The 14218-nt window shown below is 41.5% G+C and overlaps 1 protein-coding gene across 1 annotated transcript in view; it reads left to right on the top strand.

Annotated features, from left to right (window-relative positions):
• tshr (thyroid stimulating hormone receptor) overlaps positions 1–6085 on the top strand; it is a 215308-nt gene extending 209223 nt beyond the window's left edge. The window contains exon 10 of the mRNA XM_039741715.1: positions 3544–6085. Coding sequence (XP_039597649.1) covers positions 3544–4960 — 1417 coding nt within the window. The 3' untranslated portion in view covers positions 4961–6085. The remainder of the gene's footprint in view (positions 1–3543) is intronic.
• The last annotated feature ends 8133 nt before the right edge of the window (positions 6086–14218 follow it).

Genomic DNA, 14218 nt, shown 5'->3' with positions numbered 1-14218 from the left:
GTGAGTGGTGTAGGCTTTGGACTGCAAACCCTGAGGTTGTGACCTCAAATCCCAATACTAATGTTGCGTGTCCCCTAGTAAGTCACTTGACCTGTCTGTCTTCCAACTGGAAAACCAAAAGAAATGGAGCCAATCGTGTCTCAAATGTTACAAGTCACCTTGGATAAAGGCGTCAGCCAAATAAGAAAAAGTAAATAAGAGTGATTTACAGGAATCCCATCCACAAAAATCCCAGAGGCGAAAAAGAATATTAAATGTCTCCCCAACTAACAGGGCTTGTCCACATCTCTCTTGGAACAAGTGAGCCCGCTGCTTTATCCCTTATGAAATGTGGTTAGGACATCAGGAAGGCAGGTGGCCAGGAATATAAAAAAAAAAAAATTTAAAAATGGAAAGAGGTTTTGTTGTTGGTGGGGCAAATTGTAATTCTGCCTGCCTTTATAAGGAGGAGGAGGCGGCCCTTTAGCTGTGAGGTAATCGTGGCCCCGCCTCTTGGGGAGTCCAACCACCACACAAAGTACATCAGGGAGAAAAAAAAAACCAACAAAATACCCACACAGAAACGAAATAATGGGCATATACAGTAAATACATAATTAGACAAATAGTCTCTCCACCCATCCCTCACACTCACTTTATCATAAGCAGGGCTGCAGGGCAGCTGGTGCCGAACCCAGAAAGCTCAGGGCACATGGCAGGAACAATCCCTGGGCAGGGCACCAGTCTGTTGCAGGGTGAACACACAGGCAATTTAGCATCAACATACCACCTAACCTAATGTCACTGGACTTAGGGAAGAAACCCAAGCAGCCAGAGGAAACGATGAAGGGACACGGGGAGAGCATGTAAACTCCTGTCATTATTGTGAGGCAGCAGTGCGCCACCATGCTGCCCTTAGACAAATAATGTCATCGTAAACATTAGTAATTAAGAAGTCAAAAATGAAATTCAAACAAATAAAAATTTTTTTAATAGAAGCCAGACAAAGAACCCTGACTTAAACAGAACTCCTTACACTAACAGTGAGCCCCTTATTGACTCTAGTCTACAAAATGTTTTTTGTGTGCTGCTCTGTTACAACAACAACTAAGAAAAATAGTGTGAGGCCTTTAAAAGACCCACCTAGAATAGGCCTCTCCTTAGGCAGTCAGGTCTCCCAACTCCACAGGCAGGCTTCAGGCCTTTCCAGGTTCCAAAAATGGAGAATAGGTTTTTAAAATTCAAATAACTCTTAAAAGTCCCAAAATAAATATCAAAAGGGAAAGGAGAGGAGAATCAAGTAAACAAATAATCATTAAAAAAAAAGAATTTATCTAAACAAAGGAAAAATGAAGCATACAACCTCCACGGGTAATTCTAAGCATATAAGACACCCTAAAAGACTCAAAATATCAGCCTAATCGAGACGTCAGAAAACGCCCCTTACGGAGCTCAGGACAGACTCGATACAAGCACACATGTCACCTCAATGAAAGTGAAGTAAATCAACAATGTGTTTGTTTGCCTCTGGCTGCACACGTTATCATTAGGACACTGTGTAAAAAAACGATACGCGCAATGTTATGTCAGCTAGTTGGACAGCAAGCGGAATACTGTCACCCTATACTCTATGTAATAGCATAGCAACACAGGCTAAAAAACATAAGTGTTGTATGGTAACGAATATTTCATCACGTTTTATACTTACAGAGAGATGACATAGCTGCATACATTTATCTTTCGCACGTTCCTCTTTTTCCTAAACTGGACACCTGATGACTCAGATTTTTTCTTATCTAATGGAGTTTTTTGCCACTCCAGCATCAATGTGTTACCCATCCCGGAGAACCGCCAAGGCTAAACCAGTTCACTTTGGTGATGTACTGACTGTTTTTATCTTATCCTTGATGAATCTGCACAGAACAGAAACAAAATGCAACATATCTGTGAAACTACATAGTCAGGGTGTTCTGAAGGAATTGTGGTTTATTTGGTAGCAGTTCGTAGTGTGGCTGATTTTACTAATTGCATTAGTGCTGCGCTATTCGATAGTTTGCCCTGCTCCCCCTGCCTTGGCCTTCCAGTGGGGAGGGCTGGGTTTACCAAACCCCGCCTCCCACCTACTGCCCCCGCCCCTTCCCCATCTCATATTTCTGATACCTCAGTACACACTAGAAGCAGAAGCGATGTTGCTGTGGTGCAGTACACCTCCATCTTTGTTTCGTGCCCATAACTGATTACAGCACCCATACAGGCAGTGTAAGCAGCGTGGCATTATGGCACTGAAGTTTAACTCTTTGAGGGCTGAATATTTTTTCCAAAAGTTTTCTGAAAAGCACTGATTTCACAGAGAAATCAACATAAAATGTCTGTTGCTACATGCTGTGGTTGTTGTTGGCGCCTGTTCGGCAACTCGATGGCCAGCAGGAATGTACGACAGGCCGGCTATCAATCTATTTCAGCAAACCAGTTGGCAGTCGCAGTGTGACAAAATATGGTTTGTACCTCTTGTACAAGTGGTGGTCCTCCTATAGGTGAACGCTGCTGTAGGCTTATCGGCTACACGAACGTGTTCAGCACCACAGTTAGGTGGGGACCGATAAGCTGATGCTGGTACCTCATTTTCGTTTTCCATCTCCAGATCACTTGCATCAAACTCAGAGTCCGAAAAGTCAAAGTCCGATTCAAAAAATAATACATAAAATGTCCATTTGCTTTAGTCTCTCGCCAGATGTTGCTGCCATTTTAGAGGCTGTTTGCTCTTCACTACTCACGCACGTGCTGGAAATCGAGGTCAAATCAACAAAGCTATGTAATTTTCATAGAGTTCAACTAAAACATAAGGGTGATAACAGCCGATTACTGTCCTCTACCCCTGAATTTTGACAAAAGTCAACATCAGCCCTGAAAAAGTTAAAGTGCTTGGTGAGTTCTGGGGCACTTCGCCCACCACTCATGCCGTCTGTGTGAATGCTGTAATCGCCACTCCTAAATCTTTTGGTGTGGGCGTGTTGTGCCATCCCAGCAAGATTCCTAAATCTGTCACTGGCCATAGAGGAGGGAGATATTTAGAGAATGATTGGATGAAGACATGTAATGTGAAGTGTTGGGGCACCAGTAGGCAAACCCCGTATAATTTAAATGAAATGCACAGTATAAACATGTTGAAAAGAAAAAGTCAAACGCCTATCAAGTAGACTGATTTAAGATGGCAGAGCTTCTGCTGATAAGGACTTTTGGCAGGAAGAGGCGGGTCCAGGCAGACAAACACCGGAAATGATGTCAAGGGTGGCAAAGCTGTCAGTCTTCCACTCTGTAGAGGGAGGAAGAGATAAAGTGTCAGTTAACAGCGCCATCCTGTGTTCCGGAGGGAGATTACCATTATCCGAACCTATAAGCTGCCCCCAATGTGCCATGTGACAGTAGCTTAAATCAATCTTAAGGTCTGACAATAGTTGGATTAAAAATCCCATTAATGCTAGATTTTGGTAAATCAATAATCATTTTGAATACTTGCAATACTCATTAAACTTTTGCATTGTAAACATTTAAACCTTTGTTACAGATTACTGGAATCGATCATGTGCAATCAGACCAGCCTAACAGGATATCGACAGAGAAGATCCATGAATGCTCTCAAGAGTCCGTTCTACCAAGACTACGGCGAAGACGACGCAGATCACACAGACCCCGTGTACAGTGACAACACCAAGCTCAGAGACTTTCACAGCAACTCGCACTATTATGTTTTCTTTGAGGAGCTATCCGATGAAAATATTGGGTTTGGGGAAAAGTTAAAGAACCCTCAGGAGGACAACATCCAGGAATTTAACAGCTATTACGATTACACAGTCTGTGGTGGAAACGAGGAAATGATTTGTAACCCGGAGCCTGATGAGTTCAACCCTTGTGAAGATATCATGGGCTACAACTTCCTGAGAATAGTCGTGTGGTTTGTCAACCTCCTGGCCATACTGGGGAATGTCTTTGTATTACTGATCTTGTTGACTAGCCATTACAAACTGACCGTTCCACGGTTTCTTATGTGCAACCTGGCTTTTGCAGACCTCTGCATGGGGATCTATCTCTTGTTAATTGCTTCAGTGGACCTCCACACCAAGTCCGAATACTACAACCACGCCATCGATTGGCAGACGGGGCCGGGTTGCAATACCGCAGGTTTCTTCACCGTGTTCTCCAGCGAGCTCTCCGTCTACACTCTGACTGTGATCACCCTAGAGCGGTGGCACGCCATCACCTTTGCCATGAGATTGGACAGAAAAATACGCCTTCGACACGCGTCCGTTATCATGCTTGGTGGATGGATTCTCTGCTTTATTTTAGCGCTGTTGCCTCTTCTTGGGGTTAGCAGTTACATAAAAGTAAGCATCTGTCTACCGATGGACACGGAGACGACTCTGGCGCAAACCTACATCATCTCCGTCTTGATGACCAATATTTGTGCTTTCATTGTCATCTGTGCTTGCTACATAAAAATTTACTTGACTGTCCGGAATCCTCAGTACAAGTCTGGAAACAAGGACACAAAAATTGCCAAACGAATGGCCATTCTCATCTTTACAGATTTCACCTGCATGGCACCAATTTCTTTTTACGCCATGTCGGCAATAATGAACAAGCCGCTGATCACGGTAACAAACTCCAAAATCCTTTTGGTCCTTTTCTACCCACTGAACTCCTGTGCCAACCCTTTCCTCTATGCCATCTTTACCAAGGCTTTTAGGAGAGATGTGTTTATCTTGCTGAGCAAATTTGGCTTTTGTGAGCAGCAAGCGCAGATTTACAGAGGACAGACGGTTTCTGCTAAAAACAGCAGTGGCTGCTCTGCCCAGCGTGGGAGCGGAGGAATGGGGCAGACGCTGACAAACTTCCATAATCCCGACCATCGTGGAGAATATCACCCAGCTGCCACAGCGGAAGAACACTTGAGTGTGGGAGCCTTTAAGCAAAGTGAAATATAATCCATTGATAATGCACGAACGAACAATAAAATATAACTTTAATAATCAGAATGTTAAAGAGAAATCGATTTGTCGAAATGTTTTATATGGTCTTTCGGAGTGAGTAACTCTACAAAGGGCAATGCAAGCAATTTAAGAGAGTAAAACGCGTGGCCATCTTACTTACGGGGTAGCTATTAGGTGAACACACTAGTTATCCTTCCGGTTCTTCTTCTTCAGACATGCACGGTGCAGCTCAGGGTCTCAAACAGTCAAAGACTGACAGAGTGGCACGTCATAGGAGTTCGGACCACCTTAGTGGCAGGTCTATCGAGTGTGTTAGCAAAGCATTAACAAATAAAAGATGGCAGAAGTAGGAGTGATAGATGTGCTATGAAAGAGAGCAGAAGGTCTTTGCTTCATTTGCTTACCATCAGTAAGGAGCGAAGCAGAAGGATTTTGGTTTGTCTTTAGTTTTGTAAAATTGAGGTTTCTATTCATTTTTTCAATTGTGCAACTCAAAATTTTTTAGTCTAAAACCATATTCAGACAGGATTTGCTTTGCACCGTGAGATGGGCTGAAGCAATTATTACTGGAGGACCTCCTATTAAGATAATTATTTATTAAGATGTTGATTCACGCAGAACTCATTTAACATGGGGTCAGACTCTTTATAGAAGGTAAGAGGCTCTGTGATCTTTATAAAAATATGAAACACGCCGGCCGTATAAAGTTACCGACATGAACCATTTGGACATGACTTAAACCATAGAGGTCGGTCTTCCGGTAATAATTACTTTCCTCAGCTACCTGGTATAAAACAAATCACATTCTGAATAGGAATTAACACAGATGATCCCCAGCACAACAGTAAAACGGCTCTCGTTAACATCTCTGTGGAGGTGTGCATTGCGTATTTAAAAAAATACGGCATACTTTCTGCAGAAGGATGCAACATCTTGCATATTTATTGCGTTTTCTCTGCAGGACAATACACTACATGGGGACCTGCCTCTCTGCCGTTACCTAGCAACAGTCCCTTTCTCTTCCTTGATTCCTGCAGATGAAGCCGAGCATACGAGGGGGGACCCAAAAATAACCGGAAATATTTTTAAAACAATGTGTTTAATTTAATTTTCTGTACAAAACTACAATTAGTCTCCTTCAAAGTACTCTCCATTGGCGGAAATACACTTATCTAACCGTTTGTTCCATTGTTCGAAACATTTTTTAAATTCGTCTGAAGTAAGTCTAGTCGTTACTTGTTTTACCTCTTCGACGTCAGCAAAACGCCTTCCTTTCAAGTCTTTTTTCATTCGAGGGAACAAAAAGAAATCACACGGAGCTAAATCCGGTGAGTAGGGTGGGTGGTTCAGGGTTGTCATACCGTTTCAATAACAATAGTTTCTGCAACACTTTTTTCAAGAAGAAAACAAAATTTCACTGCCACGAGTTGCTCACGATAATCGGCCATCGTAAAAATAAACCGACGCTTGCACAAAACTACTTTTACAAAATTCACTGAACACAAGCACAATCTTCCAGACTGATGGCACTTGGCAGACTGACTTGTGAGGAGTGTAACTAGATCGCCCTAGCAGCCCAACCACGTACTACAAGTACCAACCTAACAACAACAAAATTCCGGTTATTTTTGGGTCCCCCCTCGTATGCATGCGCCAAGCATGATGGAGGAATGTACATAATATGGCTCCTATCTTCAATGCATCTTTCGGATTGCAATCAAAGATTGTCATGATAATTGGCAAAGCGGGCATCAGACTACAAGAACAACCACCATACACATTGCATGGCTCACTAAAATGTGTACTTGGGACATTAAATGACTCAGGCGATTTTTTTTTTTTGCCGCACCTACCACACAATGAAACAGGATCCCAGTTGGCAACCCCCCAAGCAGACATGCGGTTCAGTCCCACCGTCAGGAAATGACCCTCTATCTGCTGCAACCAGGTGTTACGTGGGCATCCCCTTTAGCCTGGTCTAGCTACTCGGCCCTCAACAATGAGGATCCTGCGAGCTGGCTCACCCTCATGGCCATAGTGCCGTATCTGACGCCCCCTCACAAGGCAGGTCATGAGCAACACAGAGATTCTCTGAAGAGACTCAGTACCAATCGAGTCCAGAGGGGTTCATTTAATCATATATGTGCAAATATAAACCATGCACAGCTTAACAGTATCTTTATTTTTACAAAATGCACTTGATTTGCACTGAAATGGGGAGTTTTAAAGAGGATGACAGGCTCCTCAAAGTGTGAAATTCTCAGACATTGATGGTCATTTATTGGTATTGTTGTCACTCAGTGACATCTAATTGGTTTGTACAGACAAGCTCTTTGGGATTAATGGCCCACCATTGCTTATAATTTTTTATGTATTCGCATTCAGGTTTGGAAGCTGGAATATGACTGATTAAAAACATTTTGCTTATAAAAGGTTTGCTATTTTTATTCCAATTTATTTTTGCAAATAATGTTTTCATCTGAAATTTATTTAGGAGTACCTGTACAGATTATCACTTTAAAGCAGCACAAAATTCACAATGGGTAATTTTCATTTTTAAATTGTAATTTACAAACATCAATATATTTCTGAGAAAAAACTGAAAGAAAAAAAAACAAAAAAAAAAACTAAATTTTGTGAAAAATATACGGTACCTCTGGGTGGGGGTCCAAGGTCCTTGTAGAAAGGGAAGGTGATGGAGATCTCAGTCGTCTAACAAGTGTCCAGTACTGATGTGCCATCTGGATTTTGAAGCACTGCAGTCGGTGGCAGAACAGGCAACGTCTGATCTGTAATGTTGTAAGGGCAAAATTTAACAAAACAGCTCAGGACTCCCATCACAAAGTGCCACAGCAATGTGTTAGTAACACATGGGGCTGCCAAGAGAGTGAACATCTCTGAACTGCACCGTCTCCCTGAGAGAGCAGCACTGGCGAGGATTGAATGCGGCCTGCCGGACCACACCATTACCTTTTCTACCATCTTGCTAAATTAGAACTCCACCAACCCAGCAGTCAATTGATAGAAAGTCAAACCAGCGCTGCCCAAGGATTCTCCGAAGGGACACTGTGCCAAAATTCCACAATCGATAATAATAAAAATGACAAAGTGGTTTAGGTCAAGGTTATTAAAAATCAAAAATGTCTCCCTCATGTAAATATTAAGACCCTCGGTTCAGCTCTGTGTGGAAGCTCCTTTGGCAGCAGTTACAGCTTTGCGTCGTCTTTGTAAGTCTCTACACACTTTGCTCAGTGTTTATCCCATTCTTCCTGCTGGGTCCTCTTAAGTCCCATGAGATTGGATGAGAAGTGTCTGTAAACTGCCATCTTCAGGGCTCTCCACAGATGTTCAATGGGGTTTAAGTCAGGATTTGGCCGGGCCACTCAAGGACACTCAGAGAAGAGACTTGTCCCAAAGCCACTGCAGTGTTTCCTTGGCTGTATGCATTGTGTCATTGTCATGCTGACAATTTAGCTCAAGAGTTCCCAAAGTGGTCGATATTGACCCCCTGGGGTCGATTTGAACTTTCTAGGAGTCGATAGTTTCAATAACAAAATTTGGGGGTCGACGGCAGCAAAAATAGACTCCCTTACTACTGCTATTTGTTTGTTATTTCAAAATATCTATGATTCCAATAGGTACCTAATTAAGATGTAAAATAATTTAAAAAAAAACACTTTTTTGATAAAAACACATTATGTACCAAACTTGCGAATGAAAAGGTAAAATGTGTCATTAAAAGAGAGTCACACGTAAGAATGCATGAAAATACATGGAGCACAAACACGTCTGTGCATTATCTTATCAAACGTATCAAAGCAAGTGCGGACATGAAAAACCGTTGTTGCGCTTGCACTCGCGGTGGGACGAGACGACGGATATTCGATATTAGCAAAATCTTATCAGTCTTGTACGGTCATGCTTTCATAAAACACTATAAATTGGTTCGTTTGATGCGACATGTACTAATTTGTGATTTGAACTTTGAATATAATTATTTATTGAGGAGCAGTACTACGAAAAAGAAAATCAGAGGACACAGTTTATTTATTCGAGTTTGAACAAAAATCTTCTGTTTCAAGTAAGTACATACTTTGTTTTTTTATTTATTTTTTTTAATCACAGGGGCTGTCGAAATTGTTTGTTAATAAATGTTTTTATTTCTTCCGATAATAATATGAGTGAGCCAAAAAAGAAATGCAGACAGTACAGCTTGGACTATTTGTACTTATTTTAAATTAACATATTTATTTCATAAATGTAAAAAAAAACTCTGCTTGTATTTTTTTGCTTTAATTTTCGTTAGGGTTAGGTTTCGATATTAAATGTTGCACAAGATAATGCCATATTCCGTAGTCCTTTTATCTTTTTCAATCATTACTTACAAGTGATTAAAATGAAGTTTGATATCTAATGAAATATTTAATATTGAGTACTGTACAAATGTATTAATTTGAGTAAGTAAATGACTAGGGGGTTGATAGATTTAAAAGGGGTACTGGGGTCTGCGGCAGCAAAGAGTTTGGGAACTCTTGGTTTAGCCGTTATCTCAGTGTGACGTTGCTTGCTCTCTGCAGCAGGTTTTCTTCAAGGACCTCTCTGTACTTTGCCATCTTCACCCTTCCCCCATTTCTGAGTTTTCTCCCTGTCCGTGTCGTTGAGAAGCACCTCCGTAGAGTGAGGCTGCCACCACCATGCTTCATAGGGATGGTATTAGGCAGGTGGTGAACAGTGCATGGTCTTCACCAGACAAAGGGTTTGCAGTTCTGCTGAAAGAGTTCAAGGTTTGTCTCATCACACCTCCTGCTTTCAGACTCCTTTAAACTGTCCAACTGTCTGATTGATGGGAGTGCCACTAATATGGTTGTCAGGCTCTGGCAGGATTTTCCCATCCCAGCAAAGGGATTCTGAAGCTTTGTTAGAGCGACTGATGGTCATCCAGCCATACTGAGTATCCGGGCAACAAGGACCTCAGTCAAGGAAGTGACCAGGAACCAACGCAAGAAAGGAGTTCTGATCGTTCGAAACTTCATCCATTTCAAAATTATGGAGGCCACTGTGCTCCTGGGAACACTCAAAACTTTAGAAATGGTTTGAGCCCCTTGCCCTGATCTGTGTCTCACCACAATTTGATTGTGGAGGCCCATAGAGAGTTTCTTAATCTTCATCTCTTGGTTTTTGTCCTGACATGCAGTGTGAATTGTTGGACCTTCTATACGCAGGTGGGTACCTCTTCTAAATGATGTCCAGTCAGTTCAGTTTGCCACAGGTGACTCCACCCACCTTCTAGACACATCTCAAGGACAACAAAAGAAAACAGGATACACCAGACCACACTCTGGATCGCTACAGCAAAGGGTCCAAGTATTTCCGTGAATGAGAGATTTCAGTTTTTTTTTTTTTTTGCTTGTTTTGAATACATTTGCAAACCTTTCTAAAAACACTTTCACTTCACTCTGTCATTATGGCTTATTGAATGTACATTGGTGGGCAGAAATGTCAAAATTTTACCATGTAAAATGAAATCTACAACACAATGAAGTGAACAGAAAGTGAAGGAGTCCGGATACTTTGACTCCCCCCAAGACAAGGTATGTCTACAATTTGATTGAGTTTACTATGGGAAATGTGATTTTAGATACTGTAGGAAGACTGGGTTTGCTTTCTTGACTGCTCCCACCATATTCCAGGGACTTGATAATGCTGAAGGAATACCCATTCAGGCATTGTAGTTGACGGCTAAGTTTTGGAGGACCCCACTTGGTAGGATTCCCAGCTGCCTAGGGCAGGCATGACGTTTCTATGATTACCGAGGCAGGAAAAGGGACAGTTAAGTGGGGAAAAAAAATTAAAAAAAAGGAGGACCACTAACCGAGAGTGAGGATAAGAGAGAAAGGAAGTAGCAAAGCGAAGGGCTTGGCGATCTAAGCCTTGGAAGACGGCGAAGGTGAACTTCACATAGTGACATCCGATTAGTTGTGGGGTGGCCACCAAGAAGAAAAAAAAAAAAGCAAAGTGAATACCCGAGAAGATGTTTGGGTTTCAGTATTCAGCCCGATGGGCCCGACGGCGAGAAAGCAGTCATGTCCACCTGCTGCTTCACATCGAGAACTGCAAGACAGGATTCATCGTCATTTCACCCTAACTCTGTTTAATCATTCCTTTACTTAAATTTTTCTCTTTTTTGTTTCTGTTTGCACTATTTTTTGAGTTTGAATTTGGTGGAGCAGGGATTAGGCGTTTGGCCTTCTGGTAGAGAAAAAAAAAAAATCACAAAATGAGTACCCTGTCACCAGGGCCAATTTAAGGTGGGTGCTATTGATGCTGCAGCATTAGCCCATTCCTGAAACAGGCTCATATGAAAACAGATGGGAATTTTATGGAAGTTGAACAGTTTTCCTTTGATATATTAACCTCAAAATAATTCTTAGAATGAAATTTGGAGTTCGACTTTCAGATGCCTAGAGACAGCGTTATTTATACAGTTACTATTGTTCTTTGTGCTGTGACGTAACATCGTTGTGTTTATTGTTAACCGAAGATTTCAAGTTAATGCTATCAATTTTACGTTAAACAGTTTACTTAGTAATTTAGTTGCGTTTTTTGCAGTATCTCGGGGATTCTTGCCACTTTATTAATTATTGTTCGGTAAGTGCCACATAGTACATTTTTCACCTTGAAAGTTAGTTGTACAGTAAAAATCGATGGCTATTTAAATGGTTATCTATAAAGAAAGATAAAACTAAAAGCCAGCCTGTGGGCCCGGCGTGGATGTTTAGAATTTTTAAAATCCTCGACAGGATTCTGGTCTATTATGAAATTTAATTCGTGGACAAATTTTTACCCCCAAGAGCTTGAACTGAGTCACTTTGACCCAATGTCTCTGCAAATTCATTTTTTCTTACTCTGTTTCGTAAGAGAACTGCAAATTTTTGTGTATTTCATTGTTAGGTTTTCTGCATTAAATGCACTTTTCAGACAACTGCTGTTGAATGGTGATGTTACATAATTTGATGTTAATCTCGAGTTGTTACGAGACTACGTTGTTATTATTATTCATGTTCAATAAAGGCTGGCTGGTTGCGTCACAAGCAATTAAGGCTCCTTGGTCAGTCTGAGTGCGCATGTACAGTGACTGTCGAATGCATGTGTACCAATGGTGAGGAAAAAAAATAAGCCTTTTTTGCACTGCAGCATCAGGCCCAATTTAGTCTTAATCCGGCCCTGCCTGTCACCGTAAACACGGACTTCCTGATTAATACAGTTTCAAATTGAATCCATTTTACCTTTCATTATAGTCTTTCGAGCATTGGTGGGAGCAGGGAGGGGAAAAGAGGAGTCAAGGACTGAATATTTTTAACACTAGTATATCTTTCGAACATTGTCAGCTTCCCTTGAAGTTACTGTCTGTTATACCTGCATTTTTATTAATTTGTTTATCAGAGTTTGAAGAATTGACATGGTTTTGAGTTTGGACATTTGGATCAAGTTCATTAATGGCCTACTAGAGGTGAAGAGTCCCACAGCAGGAGGCACAAACACCCTTAATTTCTTCAGTCAATGCCCACACAGAACTCACATACAAGCCGTTGTCCCACACCATGTCCAGAAGCTCCAGTTTAATGTCAATGTTTTACTTTATTTAAACACTCACAACCCTGTATTGGTATGAGTGAAATCTGAAAAGGGATAACATGAACATTACTTTTATTTATAGTCGCTGCCTTTTGTTTCACTCTCGATGCAGATCATCATGCATCTGTGAAGAAGTGTTTACCCAGTTCAGTTATCCTGTATTATTGTAAATTTGTCACAATGAATAGCTTCAGTGCTTTAGACAAAATATACCATCTCTCTCAATTTAAAAAAAAAAAAAATCCTGGAAATAAAAAGCAGGGCGACGAGACGTGACCTTCTTGGAAGTTCTCGGAAGACATTTAAAAGACCCGCAAGACAATAGAGACTGGCCACAGAGCATCTCGTGGGGACTGTAAACATGAGACTTGGTGCCAAGAGATTGTCCCAGGGTCGTCTCGCAGGGACGTGGAACATGAGTTTCTTGCAAGACACACCCTACTTACAAAAGATATCATATAAGAGCACATGCATCAAAAAACAGTCAGTCGTGTAAAGGCATGTAGCACACACTGATCCTGTGCTCTCTGCACATACAAAGCATATAAAGTCAATACGAAGACTAGACACCCAAAGGCGTTACAGAGAGAAAACAAGGTAGATAAGAGATTATGAAAGCAGTGGAATTCAAAAGGCTCAAACAAACGATGGCACGATACACATGCAGAGAAAGGTAAAGGATATGAAAGCAGTAAAATTCGAAAGTATTGTAGCGTCCCAGCCAGGTTGAGGCCTTTTTTGTTTTAAGTGACTGTTCGGTCCGATTGAGGGAGGGCGGAGTACAGCACGGAAGACTGATGGCGGGGTATTGATTTATGCGGTAAGGGGGTTGGAGAGGGTGCTACAAAGTTGTTTGGGGTTACGAAGTCTGCCATTGTTCAAGTAAAACTTGTGACAATTTATTACGTCAGTCACTACAGTATCACAAAAAAAGATAGTAAAGATCACATTAGTGCAAAACAAAAAGGTGATTAATCATCAGGACCAGGTGTCACTGAAAAAATAGCAGGACAAAGCGAGGTCAGAAATAAAAGGCAAAGAGTAGACAACAAAATCTTTTCACATTCGCATCATTCAATGCACAAAAAACATGGATTTACACAATAATAGACCATACGCTATGAGAATCTGTGGTCCCGCAACAATTAAAGCAACGACAAGTTGAATTTCGAAGAACACACAATTCGGTCAGGTGTATATTGATGATCACGGAGATGCGATGCAAATTTTAACAGGCGACAAGAAAGGTAATGTGTATATTCCGCAAACAACATTAAACACCAAAGGAGATTTTGATATGCCATTCGTATTAAAATGTTTACAGTATACCATGAGAATAGCTTTTGCAATGACAATAAATCACAGGGACAAACATTTATTAGAGAAACAGAAATACTCAACTCACGGGCAGTGGCGGTTTTAGGCATGGGCTAACGGGGCAGCCGCCCGGGGCGCATTTTTCATGACACGTGGGGGGTGGCACACGAACTTGGAGGAAAAAAAAAAAATCATCTGCGCCGCTAAGCGGTTTTCTATTATCTATGATACTTGCGCCGCCCCTGCTGCTGAAGGAGCCGCACAGAAGCTGAGCGAGCGGAGAGGAGAGGGGATGAGGGA

This window comes from Polypterus senegalus, chromosome 18 (genome assembly GCF_016835505.1).
Source record: "Polypterus senegalus isolate Bchr_013 chromosome 18, ASM1683550v1, whole genome shotgun sequence".
NCBI lineage: Eukaryota > Metazoa > Chordata > Cladistia > Polypteriformes > Polypteridae > Polypterus > Polypterus senegalus.
Note: the sequence above shows the minus strand (reverse complement) of the source record. Positions and strands in the feature narration are given on the sequence as shown.